Source organism: Vidua macroura, chromosome 6 (assembly GCF_024509145.1).
Source record: "Vidua macroura isolate BioBank_ID:100142 chromosome 6, ASM2450914v1, whole genome shotgun sequence".
Classification (NCBI taxonomy): domain Eukaryota; kingdom Metazoa; phylum Chordata; class Aves; order Passeriformes; family Viduidae; genus Vidua; species Vidua macroura.
Window position 1 is genome coordinate 57,849,748 of NC_071576.1, and position 24,778 is coordinate 57,874,525.

General features: G+C 41.5%; 2 protein-coding genes across 7 annotated transcripts in view; one reads left to right on the plus strand and one right to left on the minus strand.

The window, feature by feature from the left end:
* Positions 1-1,647, minus strand: part of AMPD3 (adenosine monophosphate deaminase 3) — a 32,923-nt gene extending 31,276 nt beyond the window's left edge. For 3 of the 4 annotated variants that reach the window (XR_008437509.1, XM_053980072.1, XM_053980074.1), the window contains exon 1: positions 1,181-1,318. Coding sequence is in view for 2 of the 4 variants with exons in the window: in XM_053980072.1 (XP_053836047.1) it covers positions 1,181-1,202 (22 nt within the window). In the remaining 2 variants the exon portion in view is untranslated. Of the gene's footprint in view, positions 1-1,180; positions 1,319-1,566 lie in introns of those variants that run through there. The other variant, XM_053980073.1, reaches the window with a different exon arrangement.
* Positions 1-24,778, plus strand: part of RNF141 (ring finger protein 141) — an 83,693-nt gene that overhangs the window by 46,399 nt on the left and 12,516 nt on the right. The window contains exon 7 of one of the 3 annotated variants that reach the window (XM_053980085.1): positions 519-856. The exons of the other annotated variants lie outside the window; for them this stretch is intronic. The gene's annotated coding sequence lies outside the window, so the exon portion shown is untranslated. Of the gene's footprint in view, positions 1-518; positions 857-24,778 lie in introns of those variants that run through there. 3 annotated transcript variants of the gene reach the window in all.

A 24,778-nucleotide genomic window follows, 5' to 3' on the forward strand; every position in this document is an offset into this window, starting at 1 on the left:
TACATAAGAAATTTAAAAATACATACATGTTTAGCTGAATAATTCAGTGACAATGCACTACCGTGACTTAGTAGCACCCAAACTTAGGTTTGGTTTTGCAATGTCAACCCCCAAGGAAGTCATGGGAGTCTGTCCCCTGACCTCAGTGAACACAGTTGTCAGCAGCAGAGCCTGCCACACATGCAGCTGTCAGCAGCAAGAGCCTTTTGGGCCACTTCAGCCAGGGAAAAACTCCCTTTATACCTACTCAGCTACAGTAAGAGTGCTAACAATAATTGTACAATGTGAAATAATAATGTTTTTTCTGCTGAGCAGAAAATGCTGAGCATTTTCCTAGTTTAAATGAACTTTTTCCTAGAGAATGGTGATCGGAAACATAAATACAGTAAGAAACACACTGCATGAGAAACTATGCTGTGTTTTAAATCCTTACAATAAGATAGTGAAGTACAGATGAAGAAAGTACAGATGTAGGTACAATCCTTTACTGACATCAAAGTTTTTTTTCTTTCTTACAGAACCCAAGCTCACGTTCTCCACTCAAGCATGAGATGCTAAGGCACAGAATAGTTTGAAATGTACATTCACCCACATCACTGCTAGCTCATGGCACCGAAATGAGCCTAATAAACCTAAAATAGTCATAAGGCACCTCACACAGTAATCTTGTGAGCTGTGCCATCCTGAATTGGAAGAGGTTTTGTATCCAGCATCCTTCTATTGAATGCTGTCCTTTGCCCAAGGTGAGCAACAACTGGGCATTTTAATGGGATGGGGAAGGGTATGAATGCCACCCAGTAAATGCTCTTTTCCTAAATAGCTTGACGTAATAGAAAGGTTGGTTGCTCTTTAGGTCTGCACCTTTGCAAAAGAAAAGAAAGCTACTTCTCTTGAAACATGCTGCACTAAAATTAAAAAAAAAAAAAAAAAAAAAAAAAGAAAAAAAGATGGAATGATTACTTAAAAAGCAATTATCGATCAGGCATTTAACGGCCTTGAATCTATACCAAGCACATGCCGTGAAAGCCAGAGCCGCCTCCAAGCCCCGCGGATGCCCAGCGGGCAGCGCCGCATCCCGGCGCGAGCAGGTGGGGCCGGGCCGCGGCCGCCGCAGGAGCCCCGCACGGCTCCGGCCCAAGGTCACGGCCAGCGCCCCGGGCCAGCCCGGCGCGGCACTTACCGAGCGCCCCGGGGAGAGCCATGCTGGGGCAGGGCCGGGCCGCCGCCGGCCGGAGAGACGCTGCCCGGAGCCGCCGGCGGAGGAGGAGGCGGCGGGGGGGAGGAGCCGCTCCCGCCAGCTGCCGCCGCTCCCCGCTGCCGCATCCACCCGCCGGCCGCCCGGTACCGCAGTGCCGCGCCGCCCGAGCCGGCCCTTTATGGCCCGCGGGCGGAGGAGCCCGCTCGCCGCGCCCCCGGCCCCGCCGGGCCGCCCGGCTGGCCCCGGGGCGGCCGCATCGCGGCCGGGGCGGCTCCGCGGGCGGGGGGGGGCTGCGCTGGCCTGTCCTGCCCGGCCGGGCCCCGCCCCGGCGCGGGGGGCGAGCGGCGGGCGGGGCGCCCTGTCCGTACCTCTGTGAGGGCCGGCGCTGCCGCTCCGGGCGCCGGCTGCACCTGTGGCGGGGCACGGGCGGTGCCTCCCCCGCGGGGCCGCGGCCTCAGCGCAGCCGGAGCAGCGGGGAAAGTCTGGTCCCTTCCCCTTCCCCTTCGGCGGCTTGAAGGCAGAAGTCGCGCTGTCACATGGGCCCCGGCCGGCGCGGCAGGCAGGGAAGGAGGGGCGGGAGCCCAGCCCCACCTGGATTCGCCTCAGCTCTGCCGCCTTCCCGAGCGCCTGGTTCAAAACTCCTTGAAAAGTGCTCTAATGTAGAAAACTTGGGTTGGAGACCAGAAAGTTGTGGGGTCAGTGCAGAATGACAGCCGGTAAGTGTGCTGGCGATGTGTCCCAATAAGAAGTGTTTTCAACAGCGTCTGCCCTTCAATGTAGCAACGCGGTCCAGGTGCTCGTCTATATTAAAACATAAACAAACAAAACCCCAAGAAATTTTCCGGGTAGATAGGCCAAGGCAAATAACTGAAGCTGAAACCCAGTGTGACTCAGCAGGAATGAGGATATTAACGTGTAAAATAATTTGACCTTATTTTGAGAGATTCTGGGCCCTGAAGCTGAAAGTTCTAGGGACATTTTTTGTGAGTTGGGGTTACATTACTTGGAGACTAACCTGAAGATATTTAGATATAAAAGTATCTTTATGATGCAGGGAAGCACTGGGAATGCAGTGACTGAAGGTAGTTGGTGTAAAACGATGAGCAGAGTTAAAGGTAGACGTCCCAAAACATGAGGCATCAGGTAGTTTTGTGTCCCCAGGCTTAGAAATGCACCATGTGTAAACCTCAGGGGATTTTGGCTTTGGAAACTCCTTTACTTCACACAGCTAGTAAAGAAATGAAGTGAAAAGAAAGGGGTTTTACATTCCAAGTCCAAGCTGCAAAGAAGAGTGGATATTTTGACCTTTAGACAAGTGGTAATGCATTCACCCTCATGTGGTCATAAAAAAGGCTAAGAATTATGGCCACAGCTGTTGTATGAGAGACGTAGCAATCCAAAGCATTCAAAAATGAGTCAGCCATAATTAAAAAAAAATATCTAGAAACAATATTAATACTACAAAAATAGGCTTTTTTTCTCAGCCTGGAAAAAGGACTTATGCTGTGTGTACGTGCTTTTCCCACAGTAATTCTGAATGTCTTCATCAGCTGCTGCTGGCAACACCCTGACAAAATATGTGTCACCCAGAAAACCACATACTGTAAGTGTCTGTACCTGTGACTCACAGCTGGCCTGCACACTTGAGATGTGAGTAAAGCACACCTGTTGCTGCTGGCCATTCAATTCCTGATCTGTTAGTTCTGCTTCCTTCCTTTCTCCCAGCCACCTGCCTGAACTTGCTCAAACTTGCCCGCTATCAGGGCAGTTTGTCTGGAAGTTTAAGCTTGGTGTTCATCAAATTATTATTGTGCCCTGCCTGCTGGATTCAGGTGTCCCCACAGCCTTTTGGTTTTCTGTCCTCAGCTTGGCACATCAGTCTTGCCTCTGCACTTGATTTAATCTCTTCTGTGGGATGCAAGAGCTTGGCAGAGTTCCCTCTCGTGCTGACTTGGTGCCAACCGCAGCGAAAGAATAACGGTTTGGAAGATAACTGTTTCTCAGCTTTCTTACACACAAACGGGCAGCTCCACGTGCCCCCCGTGAAGGGAGAGAACTTTGCAGTGTGAGCTCACATGTTAGCAAAGCCAGAGGATTCACACAGAAAGGAGACTTTAAAATGCTTTACCAAAGAAAAGGCTTCTATGAGCACTGAAGTACAAATTCCTAAGTGTATAGGACAGAGGGCACTTGTTGAGGTGACCGTGAGTATTTAAATGAGTTTTCCTTTTGTAACAAATTGGAAAACTTCAAAAGCAAACTGTGATCATAGCTGAGTAAATGCATCTACAGTAATTGAGGCATTAAGAAAATACTATTGTGAGATCTGTAATAAGAGCAGGGTGGATTGTAAGGGTAGGGTCATGGTAACAAATTAACAAGAAAATACTTTAAGTCCTGCAGAAGCAATTGCAGAAGCAATTACTATTACTAAGAGCATACATTTAACTGGTAGGTCTAGTTTCCTGTCCTGTCTCTGCTCTCCTAATGAACAGTTCACATGCATCCTTGGGGAACAGCAGTAACACTGAGCTGACAGTGAAATAACGTATTTTCTGCACATATCTTCTTGTTCTCTTCCACTGGCACCTAGAAAACATGAAGCACTAAACCTTAGAACACCTCAGTGATGCCAGTCAGCACCTTGTGTGCCCCGTGAGGAGCCTGTCTGCCAGCCCTGTTTGTAGGTAGGTTGTACTTTTACACACCACATGCTGAAAGTAGTGCAAGTGTCTCCAGAGTTATTTTAAATGTTGGGATTCCCACCGTAAAATGTCAGTGCTTTCTGAAGCCACCTGGGTGTTGGTTCACTTCTGTTGTGCAGCAAGCACTGGTTCTCTCAGGTAAATGTTACACTTTGTAAAAATGTATTTATTTTAATCTTTTTAATCTTGCTATACAAGAAAATATTATCCACTTCTTTTTACCAAGTTACAGCTGATCACATTTATTTATATATATTTTTTTTTAATGTGTATTTCTATTATGTCTTCAACTTGCTTTTAGTCCTACTTTAGGGACTACTCTTTTGGTGACAGTAATACACTCATGATTATTTCAGTGCACATGGTATTTTTTCTCTTTTGCAGTCTGTCTATTTTAACAAGAGGAAAAGCAGTAAAAGTTTTAAATGTCAACATTTACAGAGGAATGGAACAAAATAATAAACCTCCCTAAATTTACATCTGTATTATTAACAATTATTTTTAGAAGCAGACAAATCTTGTCTGGGAGATGATTACTGCTGGAATGCATATTCATCAAAATGGTCTCTCATTTTCACTTGTAATTGTTTCAGCTGTTGTAAGAGACTGCTTTCATTTGAGCAGTGCCTTGAAAGCTAAAGGAGTTTGAATTCACTTTGTAAATAGATTCATACAACTGTCTGTGGTATTGATAACAACAAAACAACTAATGGATGAAATGAAATATTTCAATCTATAATGGACCCATTAGTGGCACCCAAGTAATATCAGATCTAATACTTGCTTTTCTGATCTTCAGTCAGTTCAGTTAATGATATGCTTGGCACACATGCATTTACTTACTGAAGACTTACTGATATTCCAACAGAAAAAAAAAAACCTCCTCACAGTTAAATGAAGTTGTCTCCAAAAGCTAGAGGGGAGGTTTTTGCCAAATGTGAAATGCAGTTGAATCGTGTTATCAAATACTCTTCACTGTAAAGGAAGAATGATTCCTTTTTTAAACCAAATAATATAGAAAATTGTAATCATTCATAAACAGAGAAAATTTCTCCACTGAATAATTGAATGATACCAGTCACATCTGTCAGTTTTATAAAGTCAATAAATCAAAAAGCATCATATTTCTTATCCACTGCTTTTCAAAAAGCCTGCAGAAATTGATTTGGCATATGAGTATTCAGTCCTGTAATGGAATTAGAGCAGCTAAGAACTCTTGGTACAGATGATTTGGTCTTTCTCAGTATTAAGTTAAGGAGGAATTTGTAAATCTAGAAGTTTGGGTTCTACTTTAAATAAAAACAACAAATTTCCTATGTTTTGGAGATTGTTCAAGAAATGTGAACCCACATTCCAGAAAGTGGGTTGTGAGATAAGAACTAAGAGGAGAAACTTTGATTAGACCAAGCTTTTCCATAAACTCCATCTTGAGTAGTTGGAATATGCACATACAAGATATTACTAGGCTTATATAAAATGCAAAATGTTTTTATAATGATTTGTACTGACATTAGAACTGAGATTTCTAGGCATGGAATCCAGTTCCTGGGGGCTTTTCAACCAAGTGACATTCTCTCTTCTGAAAGGATACCTGTGAGTATAGTTGTCCTGTAGTATATTATTATAAGATAAAACACACAGAGTATGCAAATATAAACCAGTTTGTTTCAAACCAGAAATGGAAGTGAGAAATGCAGAAATTGCAAAAGGATGTGACTCTTCAGCCACTGCTTTAAAAATAAGCTGGGAAAGTACATGTACAGTCCTAATAATTAGAGTCTGAAACAACATAAAAGAAGTTTTCTGTGAGTTATAAATAGAATGTGCTGTAATACTTTGTTGCACAAGAAAGGTTTACAAGCAGGATGGGATTCTGCTGTGTTTGGAATTGTAAGCCATCATGTGGATGTTTGGAAAGATTTCTTTCCAGCCACTTGGCAAATTCTTTGCTGGCATCTGCTAATTGCCTTTGGCACAACAGCCATATAAAATGGTGCTTTAAAACCAGTTTGTCTCAAACCTGCTTAGCTTGGACTTTGCAAGTAGTTACCCCAGATGAAGACTGCCTTTCTCTGACTTTATACATAATTTATCTGAAATTCTGGAGTTGTTCAAATAAGGAGAGATCTGAATGCATCAGACAAACCTGTATGTGTAGCTGAGTGACCTTAAATCTGATTTATAAACAGAATTTTCTGAAAGTTACATTTCAAATCTGTTATGTGCAATGTGGTAGAAATTGTTTTTAAGCACAACTCTAATGTACAATGCCTTTTTACTCAACTTTGTTTTAAGAGGAATTTTATTTGCTCAGAATAAACATAAAATAAAATATTCAGCAAGCAACAGTCTAATAAATTAGACACTACCAGTGCATGATAAATAATAAATCAGTGTAATTACAGCTCACAGAGGAGAACTCTGTGGTCCATTTTGGAGACCCCTAAAATACAAATATTCTAAATTAGGTGTTTTCTGCAAAAACTAGTACTGAAATCTAACCTGTATGCTTAGAATTAGTTTATATTATTATGTTTGCAGGGAAATGCAAATAGTTAAGTGCCACTCAGTTCTGCATTTGTATTATTATTGGCCATTAAGTTTTCTGTAATCATGAGTGATAAGGGTTTGCATCTGGGTTCTTTGGCCCTCACATTGGACATTTCCTTCCCAAGGAACAGGTATCTGTAGGATGCAGATGGAGCACATAACTGCCCAGTTGGGAAAATGCAAGGTAGGGTTTAAACATGACTTTACACAAAGGTCACATGTCCTTAAATAAATCCTGATCTAGGTGTTGTTGAACTTTTATCCTTAAATAAACTCCAGGCTAGGTGTTGCTGAACTGCAGCTTTCCCTGTCCCCAAATTATCCCCCATCTTCTCTTTGTTTTGCAAGTGTATTTTCCAAGTCTCTCCTTTCACAAGTGTCAGTGAAACTCTGCAACCTCCAACCCGAGTTCATTTATACATGGGGATTCCTAGTGACCATTTATGGCCCAAAGAAACTTCCTCTGTGTTCCTTGCCTAGTGCTAAGCAAGCAGAGCTGGCAAGAAATCCAACAGAGAATTTTCTTATCTTCCTGTAGAAACTTAAACTTTCGCTGGGAGTGGGAATTGTTTTATTATTTTATCCAATCTGCCTGTGTAAAATCGCTGTGGCCAGGCCTGTGTTGTCTTTATGTTTCCAGCGTTTGGATGGTCAGATGTTGGAATGGGCTGCCCTGGGAGGTGGTGGGATCACCATCCCTGGAGGTGTTCCAGGTGTGCCTGGGTCTGGGGGATGTGGCTGTGTGGCTTAGGGGTTCCAGGGGCACTGCTGGCATCACGGGGGACTGGATGATCCTGAAGGTCTCTTCCAAACTTGATGCTTCCATGATTCTACATGAAAAACTACTTCAAAACCTCCTGTCCTCTTTCCATAAAGCCCACCTAAACTATCAGCTATGGGAATCTGCAGTCTGTGAGATTTCACATCTTTTTTATTTCTTTTCCTCTGGGCAGAAACAGCGCATTTCCTTTGTGGTGGGGCGGGCAGTGCCGGGCGCTGCGCTGCGCTCCGCTCCGCTCCTCTCCGCCGGTGCGGCTCTCCCCGTTCCGAGGCTGGGGTTATGTAAAGAGCCGAGTTACGCAAGGAATGCAGATTTTCCCTTACGTAACCGCCCGCCCCTGCCGGAGCCTTCCCTGTTCGTGCCGGCGCTGCCCATACATGAACGGAGGGAAAAGCGGTGCTCGCGGTGTTGGAGCATCTCTGGCTCCATCCACGCTGACCTCTTTGCTGCGGTGGCTCTTTCCACTCGCGTTTCGTGAAAGTCCCGCCTCTTCCTTAACCTGCGGGACATTTCCTTCCATTAAAATAAACACCACACATGCCTAAGTCGTATTTATGCCCTTTTCTGGCTGTAGGAAAGACTTTATTAATTCCCAGTTATTGCACGGAGTGAAGTTAATCCAATGTGGACAAGGGAAGTTACAAGGTTCTGTGTACCTCGAGCTCTATGTTTCAGCTGCTGCCACAATTGAAGGACCTGATTCAAATGCCTGTGTCCAAAGACAGATTTCCAAGTCACTTCAGTGCCAATAGGGCTAGAAAAAAAGAGCCCAGTATCTCAAAACTCTGTCTTTGGCAGATGTTAGGGAAGATTGCCAAGATGGTGGGGCCTGTTGCTGTTTGCTTGTCCCCTCATGTGCAGGCAGAGCATCATCAGGCGATGCACACTTGGGATGCTTTCATGGAGCAGTAGTTGCTGTCAGGGCTTCTGTGCTTGATGCCTTACTCAACTCCTTCTATACTGATTTCTGATCCTGCAACTTTACATGCCTTTCCTTTCAGATTTAGTGACCCTGATAAGTTGGGGTGGGTGGTTTGCTCAGGGCTTTTTTTGTTGGTTGGTTTTGTTTGTTTCAGGTTTTTTTCCCCTTTTCCTTGGCCTTGTTCCTCCATGGAAAGGCCTTGAATTCCATGGATACCTTGAAGGATTGATGTAAAGGAGTGCTCTGCTCAGGGCTTTGTTCAGGTTCTCTACTTGGACATTTTTGACCATACACCTTCATACCCCTTTCCTTTTTCATGTGTTCCTAAAGCCCAGGATCTGTGGGGAGGGGCTCTGTATGTAATAAACTCTTTGCTGGATCATGTAGTGGAAAAGAAGGGATTTCCACAGGGAGCAGCTCCAGCATGGACACATCTCTTGGAGTGTCAGGTAGCAATAGAGGCTGGAGGATTTGGCAGAAGGTGTGGAATGGAAGGTGACCTGCTGGATTAGTCAGTGTTTGAGTGGCTTATTCCTGTCATCTCCTGTACAATTAGCTGATAGTAGGGAAACAGCCAGTCTTCTCAAATCTAGACTAAAGTGGAAGAAAAGAAGAGGCGTTGAACTCAATGCTTGCCTTCCCTAATATTTAATTTCTGAGTTTCAACAACCTTTTGTTTAAAAAACAGAAATATCAGAGAGGTTTAGAACTTAAATGAGTAGATAATTAAAAAATAAACCATTATCTTGGCATTTCTTCAACTTTGTTTTTTCAGATCAATTTAGTTTTTCTTCAAAGCTCATATGAATGAAGTATAAATTGTAAACTTACATGTGCTACCCCAAAACAATGGGGAAAGGTAAATTTGCTGTATGCAAACATTCATTTAGTAATCTGGTACTGAAACTGGATGTTTGCTAAAAGAGCAAGAGTAAACTTCACCATCCCTCAAGACAACTTTTCAGCATTTTGCAGTGCAGCAGGAAGGAATGGGCGCTTCCATGACTTTTCCTTTTGCCAGTGTGAGACAGGTGGGTGCAAAAGGTTGGAAGAGCACATCAACAGCTTAAAACCACTTTTGCCAACTTTCTCTGTGCAAGGGGCCAGAACACTTTGTTTTCCATCCTTAGGCACCTGCAGGCATCCTGTGGATAAAATTAACTGTGAAAATTCAGTATAATACAGGGGAGAAACTGAAAGCCTTTTTGCCCCTTGCACTGGCTATCAGTTCCACATTGCTCAAAGGATGAAGACAATTATTTTTTTCTTTTTTCTTTTCTTTTTTTTTTTCAGTAATATCTATGACTGTCAATGGAACACACTCTGAATGGTATTTACTTTTCAAAACTGTCTAAGCTTGGGAAATGCCGCATTTAAAAAGCCAATGGAGCCATCTAGCGTTTAAAAATTACAGTTCCATGGTGTTTGGACTTGTGTGTGCAAGACAACAGGTACAATCTTCATGGTCAGAGAGGGAAAACAACTCATAATGTTTCATATTAATCCCTGACAGCCCTTGATTCTTACCAAATGTACAGTTATGGGTGCCAGAATTGACACTGTTAAATTGCATGTGGTGATTTCCATTACTTCATTAGAGACACCCAAGTCTAGACAAAAAGGTTTTCTTATATTTATGCTCAGCCACTTTCATATATCATCATTTTCAGTTATATGTTTTCATTTCTGCTCGGCATTTAGACCCTTCCAGTACCTGTGCTGCTCCCTTGCCTGCTCTTTCAGGGCATACACGCAAGGCACATTCACACAGCTCACAATTTACATTGATTTTTTTTTCCTCATAATTTCTTGTGCTGAGCTCAGATATAATTGCTCAACATTTGTCATTCACAGTCCTTTCCCCCATTACATATTCACACGGTCATTTTCTGCATTTATGGATAACTTCTAGAGACAAAGACAATTTTTTAAAATCATTGGGCTGACTTTATTCTTCTAATGTAACCTAGGAAGGTGATTGCAGATCAACTACTCAACAAAAAGGCAAAAGAGAATTTTGCTGCCCTGTGGAGAAAAAATTGGGGTCAAAGCAGAGACTGAGCCAACTTACCAGCTTCTGCTGGTGTGGCAGATGTAGGACAGAGGATAGGAGGTGTCACACCAGGAGGAGCCACTGATGTTTCTGAGACAAGCCACCTCTTCCTGGGTCCATGACAGAAGTCAGTGTCCCGTAATAATTTTCTTTTTTTTCTTTCTTTTTCTTTTTTTTTCTTCTTTTTTTCCTGTCCAAGTCTAGTCTAATCATACAGATTTGGTAGACATAATGCAATGATTAATTTAAATCCTAATGTCCATTTAGCAATCTAAAATATGTATAATTCAAAGGTAGGGCAGACTTTGGACATGGGAGCTGACCTGAACTAGCTTTGGATGTTTGAAAGATAGTGGCTAAATTTAAGCTGGTGTTCTAAGATTCTTTGTAGTCCATAAGAGGAAGCAAGAAAAGGGTTTATTTTGATCTCCACATAGGTGGCTAAGAATGCTGGAGCCTATCCCCACATGGCCAGCCGTAACTACTGAAAATCAGCTGCTTACCAGGAATCTCAGAGTGAGTCAGAGTTATCGTAGTTCTTTTGGAAGCCACTTCTGGATGGCCATCTTAGACAGGAGAGTCAAGATTCTAAGAATCACTTAACACATGGATTCCTTCTAGTAGTTGCCCAGTGTGGTCAGGAAAGGAAACTGAGTCTTGTGCTTTATAAACCTGTTTTGGTTATTATTGGTGGTTCTTCTGCCCACTATACATTTTAAGTTTTTAAAAACAGTTTCTTCACTGATAATTTTGCCAAAAGTCAAAATAAAGGCCCTGGTAATACCACAGAGCATTACTGCTGTATTGTATTTACTGAATCCCTTCAAAGGGACTATCATATTATCACTGTGACCTCAAAAAAATGTTAGTCTTGTTTAATCATTAGAACAAAGAGCTGGAGGCCAAAACGTTTGTAATATCACAATTAGGGACAGAGGAGAGCCAACAGTGTGGTTTATAGAAAGGAGACCAGAAAAGACCTGTCTGAGTCAGTGGAGTTGTTTCCATTTTCCCCAGCTGATGTAGTGCACAAACCCATGATATATCCAGTTTCTCCAGACTTTCAGTTCACATCAAAGCAGGTCCTGTGCCAAGCTGTCCTGTTTACAAAGCTTCTGTCTACACAAGGAAATCAACTGATAGAGCTCTCGTGGCATAAAGTGAGCTTTTCTAAAAGCTGTAACTAGTTATTTAAGAGCAACTATTGTGGAATAGCTTATGCTACAGTGGTTACACCCATCACCTTCCCTGGAGAGAAAAAAATCCATTACAATATTCTAAACATGAACTCATTGTACACTTTTGCAGCATTTTCTTCAGAACTCTACAAATAGGCAACTTGAAATAACATTCTGAATGACATTAGTTATCTTTGAACAGTTAACTCTAAAATCCAATTACATGACTTGGAATGCTTAGCAAAACTTTGATTGGAGGCAATTAGAATTAAGAATGAGAAGAAAGAGGAGTTATCAGAGGGAAGAAAACTCCAAGTGAAAGGGAATGAATAGCAACAAAAGGAAAACTCTAAAGGAGAAAATCAAAGCACAGAATTAACAGTCAAGATGGGAATGTTTCCTCAACTGAGAAATGATGGTGGTTGTAAGCCTGAGTGAGTGACAGCAGAACAAAAGTAAATAGGATATCCTGTAGATCTCAATGCCTGTACCCCACTGATATCAGTGTGCACCTTGCTGGTTTAAGTGCATCACAGAGTCCTAAATTCAGACAAGCAGTCATTTCACATGGAATCTGGCCTTCTCTGCAGAATGAATTTTCATATCCCCAGTGCCAAGGCAATATTTCCCCACATCATGCCCATGTTTGTTCTGCCAGCCTTTTCACTGCTTGCTTCACTTATTCCCAATATGTCAGAGCCCAACTCTGACATTTCACTCTGAGGATCTTTTAAAAGAACTGGGTTTTTGGATCTGTTCTGAACAGGGCAGAGCAACTTGCTGTTTGTTTCCCTCCCTGTGGCAGACACTTCTGTCCTCTAAGCAGACTTAAATACTGTGACAGATTAAAGGAAAAGTGTGTTATTTCCAGATGTGTGGCAGGAGCTGTGGAACAGGGGAAATGACAAGGACCTGAGCTGTGCAACAGGAACCAACAAGGACAGAACAGGGCAGTAGAGCCTCCTCTCTCAGACCTGCCCTGAGATAGTGTCTGAGCTGATGTGCATGAGTCTGTCAGTTTCCCACACAGTCCATGGACAGGATTTTCAATCCTTGAAGGACCAGGAGCTAAAGTGATTTTACAGAAGTGTTGCTTCTTTTATTTTCATAATTCAGGAGTAGATAAAAGGTTACTGTGATCAAAAAATATAATTGTATTTGTGATATTTGAGTATGTAATGGAAAATTTTCTCCCTGTTTTTAATGTTCAGATGTGTTTTTAATACCTGTGCATGAATGTGTATCCACATCAGCTAGGAAAGCCTTTCTGTCTGAGATTAAGAATGATTGTTTTAAATCTTAGTTTGACCAAGTTAGACAAAGAAGTTAGATGAATGTTTTACTCCAAATGTTTCTTCAGGGAACAAAACTTCAAAGACCTGGAAACATGGGGCAGGAAGTGTGAATTAGCTGCAGGAAGTGAGACCAGAGCAAGTGGACTGGGCAGGAGAGACTCTGCCTGGCGCTTTTGGAGCCAGGTTCTAGATAACTCCAGACAATGAGGTATCTACTTGTAACAAGTGACTTAGGAGGTGTCAAGAAAATACACACTGTATTTCTTGGTTTATCTACATGAAGAGCAGTAAAGTGCTGCAGGTGACAGGAAATCCAGCGCAGCAGTTTGGGGGGCACACCATGGTGCAGTTTGGACAGATCTGTGCACCAAGGGTGAGTAGATTGCTCCACAAAGAATTCCTTTGTGTGAAGTTATCACAACATAAGGACTCTTTAATAATGTGGAAAGAGGTAAAAATGAGAGCCAAGGGCAGCAGGGGAAAAACAGCAAATTCAAATGAGAAGCTTGTGTGCTATTTAACAGTGTGTGTGATTAATAGGTGTCAAGGAAGGTGCTGATTTTCCACCTCTTGATGTTCTCACTCCAAAGCAGTGTACCTTTCTGGGAGCAATGCTTCAGTTGAACAGAGCTGTGGATCTCAGCATAGTAATGGAATGGAAACGGGTAAAATGGAGTTGCCTTCACAAACAGGAGTCAAACTCAGAGAGCTGTCGTTTCATCCTGCCCTTAAATTCTCTCAGTCTGTGAAATTTCTTAGACAGTTTTGACTTCCTCACCCAAGATTTCATATTGTTTCTTTCTGCATATAGTTTAATGTTCTAAATTTGTGCCTGAAGGCCAGAGGTGCCTTTTTTGTTCTTGTTCCTTAAACACTAACTTGAATGCTGAAAACATTCCTATTTTTCCAAATCTGGAAAAATGCAAAATGGTCGTATTACCAAAGGGAAAGAGAGGAGGGAAAAAAAAAAAAAATAAAAGGAATACTGTGTACCCAACAAAATAGAGGCAAGAATGCAGGAATGCAGGAATGTAAATGTGTTACAGGCTGTTATTAGGATTTTGGATGCAAAAATAAAACTTAGAAAAGACCAAAGATTTGAAAAGGCATAATACAATCCAATTGATTTAGACTAGAAATTGCCTTCCCTCCATTGCTAAGGTGACAGGAAAAATTATGAAAAGATAATCATATTTGTTTTAAGTCTGGCAGTTTCCACTGAAATGCCTGTCTCTCTATAATAGTTTTTTTGAAGGAAGTGCCTTGGGGAATTACTAGAAAAATGATCTTTATTAAGTGTTCATGGCCATCTGAACTATCCACCCATCCAGTATAAATGTGTTCTGGCAAAACAAGTGTTTGTGTTGCCATGGCCTTTCCCATGATGTTATTTTCTTAAGCAAAAGCATTTTTCTAGCTGGGATCTTAACAAGGACACAGGCAGGGCGCCATGATTCAGTCCTTGAAGAGAAAAATAATGATTTGGAGGGAATGGTGAAGGAAAAAGATGGTCTCAGAGGGGCTAGAACACAAGACTTAGATATCTGGTGTCTCTTTTGCCCAACAGAAGCAATGATTCCCTTCACTAATCACCCCAGTTGTGCAGGACAGCAGTGCAGCCTCCACCAGCCCTGCAAAAACACTGATGAGCCCAGTGCTGAGATTCTCCTGAGGCATCCTCAGGATAGGGAAAATCTTCCTTAAAAATAGCAACTCAATTATTATTTGCTGAGCAAATCACACGCCTCAGATAGGGGCTTCCAAAAATCAGGTCATAGGGCCCTGTGCTGTACAAAGGTACAGGGATTCTGTGCAAAAAATATTTTCCCAAGGTCTGTGTGGATCCATGTGTTGTGTTTACAAGGTTTTAACTGTTCTGTGTGCTTGGGTTTGGGGTTTTTTCTGCCTTTGTTCTGCAAAATCTCTTTGGGAAGCTGCTGCCTAAGGGTTTCACATTGGTTTCTGTTCTCTGGTGAATACCTCTGCAAATGAAAGTGATTCTGAATTTTACTTTGTTTATGGATCTATACTCTGGGTTTAGACTAATATCAAAGTGTTGGAGCATAAAAAGAGGTGAACAGATCTCATAAGCATTGAACAACATTGTAAAGTCACAGTGACTGAAGCAAAACTAATGGGTGCTTACATAAAGTGAACAAGAGCAAGGCAGGTGTTGAGTCCTCCTTTCTCTGCACATCTTCCCAAATTCCAGTAATCATCACTTTCTGAGGCAGAGGTCATCTCTGAATCTGTCTGCTTCCCATTTGCCAAGGGGCCACAAATTCCTTTTGGAAGGAATAAAACCAAAAAATGAAGAGCAGCAGGACCAAAGGCTGGGCCTTAGCTCTCAGAGGGTTTTGATGAGATTTGGGCTTTTTCCTCCCTTCAGCTCCTGTGAGAAACTTCTCTCAAACTGCTTTCATAGCCCTGTAGCTCCACAAGTCACATCAGAATATTGATCTCAACAGAAAATATAAAGGGAATAAGGTCCATGAATTCTGAATGTAGGTCCAAATCCATATATGTACCCATTTGTGGAAGAGAACACATTACCAAAAACAAACAAACAAACAAACAAAAACAACAACAACAAAACAAAACAAACAGGAAAAAAAAACAACAAGTAACAAAAAATAAAAAGAGAAGGCTTGTAAAAACAGAAAGGGCAGGGTCATCATGAGAGAGTGAGTTCACATCTCACTGATACCTGAACACAGCACCATTTTAGCAAACAGATCGATTACAGAACTATGACAAAACAGAGCAAGCAGCACAGATCATTTCATTTGCCATTAAATGAAATTAATTAGTGTGACACTAAGGGAATAAATAGTATTTGATGTAAAGAATAGAATATGTTAGAACTTTGCTCCAATATGTAATGTGTTCCCCTAGCTACTGAGACCCATTCACTCTCATGCTCCTGCACTGAAATTACTTTTAGAAATCCCAGGAACAGAGCTCTGCTCCATCCTCTGGGAAGCAATTCCTCAGTCTACCACCTCACAGTAAGTTCTTCCTGTTCAACTCAGCACTTACCTGCCATCTCACTGATACTGCTGAAGTATCTTCAATAACATGTACTTGACATCTTTCATATTCATACTCACTGAAAAAAAATCTCAACATATCTAATCTAAAGCTAAAAATCCACAGAAAGAACATGAGGAGCATGAGCTAAATCCAGTTTGCTTTATGCAACTAATTCCAATGAAATTAAAAGGCTGTTTATGGGGGGAAACAAACTTACAGCACTACATAACACCAGTGATATATTTTTTTAATACAACCTTTTGAAATTAGATTAGAGAGAAAATTCCAAGTTAAAATTGACTCAATTAATTCTCCTGCTCTTGCAGTTCAAGAGGGACATGTCTGATGCATGAAGCAATAATGGAGCTGCATGCTTGGGATGTATCTGGCTCATGACTAAATCCTAAGTGGATTTAGTTGTCACAGTGTGGTGCAGGGAGCTTGCAAGCTCCATTCAGCAAGGAAAGGGATGACCTGGATAGTGATTCTGGAACAGAAGGAAAGGGAATGAGCTGCAGGGGATGACAAGGCTGCCAGGAGAGCAGCAAAGATCACCCAGAATGTATCACTTAAAGGGAGGCATTCCTAAGCTGATGCTGACAGAAATTCAGATATGTGGGTGAACCAAAAAAAAAGATCCAGAGGCTGGAGAAAGGGCTCTAAATTGAGTTTACTGGTGCTTATTTGCTGCTACAAACAGTGACAGTAATTTATAGGCATGCCTATAATTTATAGTTGTCAGGAAAAATGAGTTAAAATAACCTATGAAAAATGAAAGCTTGTAAAATAGTCCACCTTTAACAAAATGCTGGAGAACACAATGTAATTACAATTTACTTCCAAGTATGTACTTTTTAAAAATTAATAATGCATTTAATTAATACAGAATAATTAGGAATGACATGTTTTACTGAGGAAATAATGATGAATTTCTGAATATTACATATATGCTATGTGGTTCCTATGAGGTCTACCAGCTCTCAGCACTTGTGGATGCATCCCATCAGCGTCCATGGATTTGTGGATGTCAGGTTTGCCTAGATGTTCTCTAACCCTATCCTCCTCGAGAAAGGGAAGGTCTTCCTTCCAATGTTCCTTTATCCTGGTCTCAATATAGTATCAGCTTTGCAATTTAAATTAAAATTTTTAAAATTATCCAAAATTTTCTAACTTTACAATGTGTTAGCTTCTTCCCAATATGCATGTGGCACTAATCAGACCCCCAGTTCTCTTCATATTTCCAAATAAGCTATGTGATTCAAAATTTAGAGTAAGATTTGACCCATAACCTTGTTTATTATGTAAATGAACAGTAAAATAACTCTTTTTCTTAGGGCTTGAGGATGGGCAGTTGGAGATGTGGATTCTAATTTAGAACCTGACTATTAATCATGAAAAAGCTGTTGAGAACCAACATTTATTTGGTTTGTCTGTCAATTAATTAGCTGTCCTTTATGGTCTACTATCATGGCCGTTCTGATCCAATCTGAATTGCAATAATCCAGTTGTATATCTCTTATGTTTTAGAGAAGAAAGATTTGGTAATATGTTTCACTTTTAAATAGCAATTAAACAGCATAAGTTCATTTTTCCACTGCTTTTTAAATGTCAATGCATGGTGCAAATAGCTTAAGAATGACTGTCATCATTGGTCTGTCACAGGGAGGTATTATTCATGTCCCGAGTCCTTGGAGGAATTAAATTTTCTGTTCAGAGTCATGAACAATAAGTTGTTAATTTCTTGCATGGTAATGAAGACATTTGTGAACACCCAATTGACACACTGGGATTCAGCAGCAAGGAAAGGCCTTCCCAATGCCTATGGCTTGCTGCTTCCAAAGATTTTCACCTCTGCTGTAGGAACAGTTGAACTGCATGAAAAACTGGTCCCCAGTCACCACATTCTATAGCACAGAATCAGTGTTTTTGTAGTGTAACATCTTAGAAACCACAGAATCATAGAATTACTTAAGCTGAGAAGGTACCTTAAAGATCATCTGGTTCCAACCCCTCACCATGGGCAGGGACACTTTTCACTAGACCAGGTTGCTCAGAGCTCCACCCAGCCTGGCCTTGAACACTTGCAGGGATGAATGGATTATTCTATTTCCCTCTTGTGGGATGGATTATTCCATTTCCCTGTTGTGGGAAAGAGCAAAGGACAATCATAGAGACAGGCAGCTGAAGGCCACCATCAGTTAAATCTGCCAACTGCTATATGTACTGAATCCCTGCTTTCCAGAAAGTGGCTGGATATGGCCTGCTGTTGGGAAGTAGAGAATTAATATTTTGATTTTCCTTTGCACACAGCCTTTGGTTTTGCTTTATTAAGTTGCCTTTACCTTGATCCACAAGTTCTGTCCTGTCTTTACTTTCTCTTTCTCTGTCCTGATGAAGAGAGGAGTAGTAGAGCAACTTGGTGGGCGCCTGCCTGCCAGACAAGGTCAAACTCCTGCATCATCTAATAGATTTTTTGATGATGGAATTTATTTTGGTTGGATGCAGTTTTATACCTGTAAAGATTGTGATAAGGCCAAGAAATGGAAGTGCATTCTTGTCCAAATTCTGTGTTTATCCTTGTGTTTGAAGGACTGAATGACATTTGCCAAACTATTCAGTTGTTGGTCAAAAGTTGGAGGAGCTACCAGAACATGCTCCTCTAATATTTATGAACTATATGATTTCAAGCATCTTGTTGCCAGGGTTTGAAATAGTGATAAAGTCTCTAAATCTCTGGTATAATCCAGAAATTAACTAATTGTGAATCTAATCAGTTCCAGAAGGAGATCAACTACCTTAGAACACTGAAGCCCCTTACTGATGTTACTCAGAAGGTGTTTGTGGCAAGTGGTCACAAGATTGAGACTCCTAGAAGAATCTGAGAACAGGGGTCACAGATCTCTAGCACAGTGGTGAAATGGGTGAAAGGGGTGTTTCTTTGGGGGTTTCTTAAGTTATTTTTGCCCTAAACCAAATTAGCTATCAAGGTGTTACCAGTTTTGTAAAACAATGAAACTTCTGCTCTCTGGGATTTCCTGTAATTGCATGAATGGAAGACAAAGAACAGGGGCTGTGTACATTGGAACCTTCAGAAAGGGGACTGAGGCCAGTGGTGGTGTCTCCTCCTTTCAGGAGGTTGTGATGTGGTTATGAGACCTGGAGATTGCTTTGAGTTCCCTGCCATCTAAGAGGCAGCCATTATAAAATTAAGGTCGTGTCAGCATTGGTAGGCACTAGACAGCCACGCTGCTTGGTGCTGGGCTGCTCTGCAGATATCCCAAGGATACCCACGGAGTCTGAAAGGAGCAATCAGCCAAGAAAAGCAGGAAAAAGTGTTCTTCTGAAGTGGGGGAAGGGATGCTGTTTGTTTTCTGATTTCAATCTGCAGAAGTCCAAGAAAGGGAACCAAAAAATTACGGAGTGGGAGGACTGAACTGGAGGGGAGGAGAGTAAAAGTATCTTTTTACATCAAGAATAGCCAGACCACTGTTTAAGCCTTGGAACTTCATTATTCTTCATCCAGCTGGCAGTCTGTTAGAAGAATCCTCCTGACTCCTGAGTATACAGATTTTGGAGAAATGCAGGTTTTCCCATTTCCACTCTTGCAACAGTAACAATTTCCTTGCCAGAAACACCAGCATGGGGAAGGCTGTGTATCTGGACCTCTGTCCTAGAGTAAGGTCAGAGAGAGCTCAGCTGCTGCTCCAGGAGCCCAGAGGGGACATCCAGAACAAGGCCAAGAACAGTCAGTGTTGGTGTTAAAGACAGGTAGCCAACTCCACTGTGTCTCTGTGCACAGGGATTCCCTCAAAGTGCCATATTATCCAAAGCCTCTGCTGTACTGTACAAGTCAGAATTCCAGAGGTTAACTGCTCTCTGCCAGGAGAAACTGCTTTCTGTCTCCTGCAGAGCTTTCAGAAGCAGCACATAAGCATGTCACCGGAGCCACAGGAAGCGTGTGGTTTGTCCTGCCTGGCAGCCCCTGAAAACCCACTTCTTCCCTGATGCTTTTTGGCCTAAGTGTTTGAAAACATGTCACTGAAAGGTGCTTGCAGGCAGTGGACATTTATTTTTTCCTGCTTCAGTAAAAATGTCCATCCTGGCAAACTGCAATGAGACAAATTCTCTGCCTGAACAAGGAGTACCAGCCTTTTTTTGTGGTCAGTGACAAGGGGAGCAGAAATTACAGCTCTCAAGGTAAATTGTCTGCATCTTCCTTGACACAGCTGATCCAGGCTGAAGTGTGCCTGAATATTGCTGTGAGACCAGGAAGTCTTTCTCTTAATTGTCTGTGTTCTTTTCAGTGCCTTGTAGTAACCAAAAACACCCATCCAGTGGCATACAATAGAGAGAAAGAGAAATGTGGGGCAGAAGAAGACACTTTTCTGGAGAAAACCTGGGGACTGGGGGAGATAAACTGAGCTTGATTTTATTTGTGTTGAGTTCAGCACCATAAACCACAAGCCTGTAACTTTTAAATATAATACTCTCTATTGTAATATAAAATAGTCTTTATAAACTCTCTTACCACTATGTGTTTTGAGGCATTTTGAATTTTAAAGTCTTCAGCCCAAGCAAGAGCATGTCCACATGCACTACCTAACCTATTTAACCATGCATAGATGCAACTTTTTGAAAAATTGTATATAGAGGGGAACTAACCAAAATAATAAAAACAGATAGTCCTGAAAAGTTAACACAATAGATTCAAAATGTATGCATTTCCCATTTTCTTAAATTTCCAACCAGCATTTTCCAAAGTAAAAGATAAACATCTTGATACTGCCATCATTTGAATTTTCAAAGGTCAGTGCAAAGCAGCTATGTACTTTGGAAATCCATTCAGGGGCACAGATACTATTCTTAGATAGTAAACAAATAAAGATGGACTTCTATGCCTCTAGCTGAACATTCCACAAACTTACAAAGAAGTCCACACCTAAATATATCTGATACTAAATATTGTGGTATTCTGGGATTCTATATATTTTATCACTTCTTAGATGCATTTATTTAGTTCTTGTTATCAATAAAAGGTGTTAGTCAGATATGTAATTTCCCAACTACTTAGCTGGGTTGGGCATTGTTGTCCATAGTATGTGCTGTTACTTGCACTTATTTTTTTGGACAACTTTTATTGCACAAGGAACCTGTATTGTTGTTCTGTGAAGTGTACACAACATAGGAGTACAAGAAACAGGAAACAATGTCACCAAGCCCAGTAAGAGTAAGGTTTTGGTAAAAGAAGTAACTTAATTCAGGGACAGAGACGTACCCACAAGCTCACAGACAGGGCCTCCATACCAGCTCATCTGTCTGATTCTGTAGTTTCTGAAATTTTCATCAAATGTAGCTGTGTTAAAGATTGGTACCTCAATCCCTAGGTTATCTGTGTAGTCACATTCTTCACAGGTAGCAGTGAGGCAGGAAAGTAATTGTAATTTAGCATTTGGGAAGTTGGCACACACTTTTATGTCAGCTTCCCTTTTTAGCTAAATGCTGTTTCAAAACTCTTCCAAGTTAGACATGGATTAAAAAAAACTCAAAGATTGGAGGAGCTTTTCAGACAGGAGTCAACAAAACAAAAAAATCCTGCTCTATCTCTGCCCAGGACAAGCAGTATTTGAATATTCCAGGCATTTTCTCAACAGTTGGAGTTGCAGATAATCTGTACTGAACACAGACCATAATCCTTCTAATGGCATGTTAAATTTGTTGAGCACTCTGGCAGTGAGCCAGTTGTCTGGTAATGTTAGGAAGGGGTTAGGTCAGAATGACCTAGACACATGCAGAGAAACCATTGCCTTCCCAAGGCGTTCTGCTTGGGATAATCATTCTGAAACCTCCAACAAGGAATGCCATAGCAGTGAACTTAGGAAGGAACATCTGGGCTAATGAGTGCTACAAAAGAGACAAAAGCCCTCTGCTCTGAGGGTTTCTGATATATTTACTTTTTTCTCTTGTTTCTGTGGTACTAAATATTTGAGAGAAATCCCAGGAAATCCAGAACAAAACACTAAATGTGTCATGGCAAGCAAAACTATTTTTCTCCTCCTCTTGATTCCAAGGCTGTGAGCTAAATCAGGATATTTGCTTTCCTTTGCCATCCACTTCTAACACATAAATAAAGCAACCACTCCTCTGTTGCAATGTGTCTGAGGTAGCTGTAATCATGCTATTGACTGACAGTAATTGGTATTTGCTTCGGTCATCTTTAAAGTCATGCTAATTAAAACTGATCTTCCTCCTCACATATTGAAAGAAACCAGTATCTGGAGGCAAGATCATCTGGGGAAAATGTTAATAAATCCTCAGGCACCAATGTCTGCCTCCCTCAGAGCTGGCAGCAGTGGCCTTCCCGTTCCAAAAGAAGGCTTTGTCATGGTGTCGTGGTTTCACTCCAGCCAGGCACCAAGCTCCAGGCAGCCGCTCGCTCTCTGTCCCATGGAATCAGTGAATCAGAAGGAGAAAGGCTGCAAAGCTCATGGGGTTGAACTAAAGACAGTTTAATAGGAAAAGCACAAGCCACGCAAAACACAAGCAAAGCGAAACAAGGAATGAATCCCCTTCTTCCTGTGGGCAGGCAGCTGTTCAGCCATCGCCAGGAGAGCAGGGTCCCCTCACGCTACCAGTGATTTGGGGAGGCAAAGGCCATCACTCCAAATGTCCCCCCGCTTCCTTCTTCCCCCACTTTATATACTGAGCAGGATGCCATACAACATGGAATGTCCTGTGGTCACTTGGGCTCACACAGTCCTGGGCTGTGTCCCCTGCCAGCTTCTTGTGCACCTGCAGCTGTCTCACCAGCGAGGCCTACGGAAAGCAGAGAAGGCTTCATCTCTGTGCCAGCCCTGCTCAGCAACAACAAAAACATCTCTATATTATCAATTCTGTGTTCAGCACAAATCCAAAGCACAGCTCCATTCCAGCCAGTGTGCTGACAATTACCTCAGCCCCAAAGCAGCACACATCTTCTCCATGTGCATCAATGATTCTACCACTAGGACCAGGAAAGCTTACTATGCTGTGTAGCAAACCAGCACATATTGATGGCCAACACTGTGTGAAAGCCAAAGATGTTTGCTATTGTTTTCTGAAGTTTCCTTTCTCCAGTTCTTCACCGGAGCATTTCTTGACCATCCCCAGAGACCTGCAGAACAGGGAATAGAAAACACAGAGAGAGGAGAAAGAACTAGGGAATACAGTGCGCAATTCTCAGGTGTGGGCTTTGGTCAGGACACTGGGATCAGTACCAAATGCCCAATAAACTCTTTAAATATGGCGTGGTTTAACGCTGCCTTGAGGTACCTTCAGCAGTCTGTGGCAATCCTAGTTAAGCTGGTTTGTTATGGAGCCAGCAGGAAGTGCTCACCTTGGAGCCCAGCACACAGCTGGCTGTGCTGGTTCAGCTGGGTGCTGGCCAGCCCGTCGCTCACTGGCCACAGATGTTGGGTAAGAGGAGACTGGAGTCAGAGACTGCACAGCAATAGGATGTCCTTGTTTTATAACCTCTGTAAAGGCTTCAAGGTGGTTTGAAATCAAGCAAAATAGTTTTCAGAGGATGCCTTGCAGTTTCATAAGATGTTACATGCTTTGCCTTACAAATATGTGAAATAGCTGCCAGGAAAACTGAAATAAAGAACTTGAAAACCAGATTAAATAGATACCAGTGACTTTTCCAGGACTCTTCCATCCTTTGTTTTCTAACTTGTTAATACAAATGCATTACAAGTAGGTCAGCACTAACAAGAAAGTTATAGTGTTTGCATTTTGTCCAGTTTTAATTAATGCTATGTTATTTCATCAGTGTTTTTTGTAAACCACTGATAAAACTAAAGATGTACTTGCTTCAACATCCTCTGTAAGATGTTGCCAAACTCAAATTAAGTATATACAAAGATTTTGTAACTAAAGATACATGTGCATCATTTTATGTATGTTATCATTTGACAGCATTGTCATAAAATGCTATTTTTAGTGCCACTGATGTCTCCTTTAGTAATTTTATTTTTTGGTATTCTGGCAAATGCAAAACTTGTCAGAAAATATACAAAGAACCACAAAAATTGTAGGTTTCAAATGACAATAAAAGCTACAAGTTGTCATGATTCATCCAGATTTACAGCATGAATGTTAGCTTTTCATTACTCTGTAGTAGAGGACCATACAAAGAAAATAAACTTATTATGTTGGTGTCAGACATTTTGACAGCTTAGTAGATATTGCATTCCTATTTTCTTTCCTGTCTCATGTGGCACTGCTGTCTTCCATACCATTTAGCAGTTGCATAATTGTTCCCTTTCAAGCATACAAACAATGAGGTCAACTTGAGTCATGTCAAATAACTGAAGCAAATACCACATATGAAACCATTTAAGATAACAAGTCATGTAATCACATCTATTACCCCTTGCCTGGATTTTCTGGATCATGCTAGAAGTGTGTTAGAATGCACAAAAGCAACAGAGCTCACCAACTGGCTGCTTTGCCTATGAGAGGCAAATAATGAGCAGTTTATTGCAAAGTATCTAATACAGACAAGCTAGAATCGAAAGTTATCTTCCTCTACATCATCATGCTTCTTCTCTACTCTGACCTTTTCAAGGCAAAACCTGTGTTTTCCTGCAGAAAAAAAATATGACAGGGATGAAGGTTTAATTTTATTTTAGTGGTTTTAATAATATTCAGCTATGTTACATTTTAAAGCTTCCTAATTATCAGATGTAACATCTGGGATACAGTATCTATCAGACTGTGTTTTATCCAAACTGGGCACAGATACAAGAAAGTGTTATTTGTATTTATTAACTGGAACATAGAGAGAAAGGTCAACACTTTCCCTATTCATCCTTCATCAGCAGAGAGGCTGGTAAGAAAGCAGGGTAAAAGTAAAACCCTTAGTCAACAAAAACCTGTGCCTTCAATAATATGCATGAAAGCAAAGAAGAAGCTTCTTACCTGTGCATTTTTTTCTTTTATTGAATCATTCAGTTAAGCTATAGGGCACATCATAGACCTCTTCTGTTCTCACCTGAAGCCAAAAGAAGTGATTTCTCTCTTGCT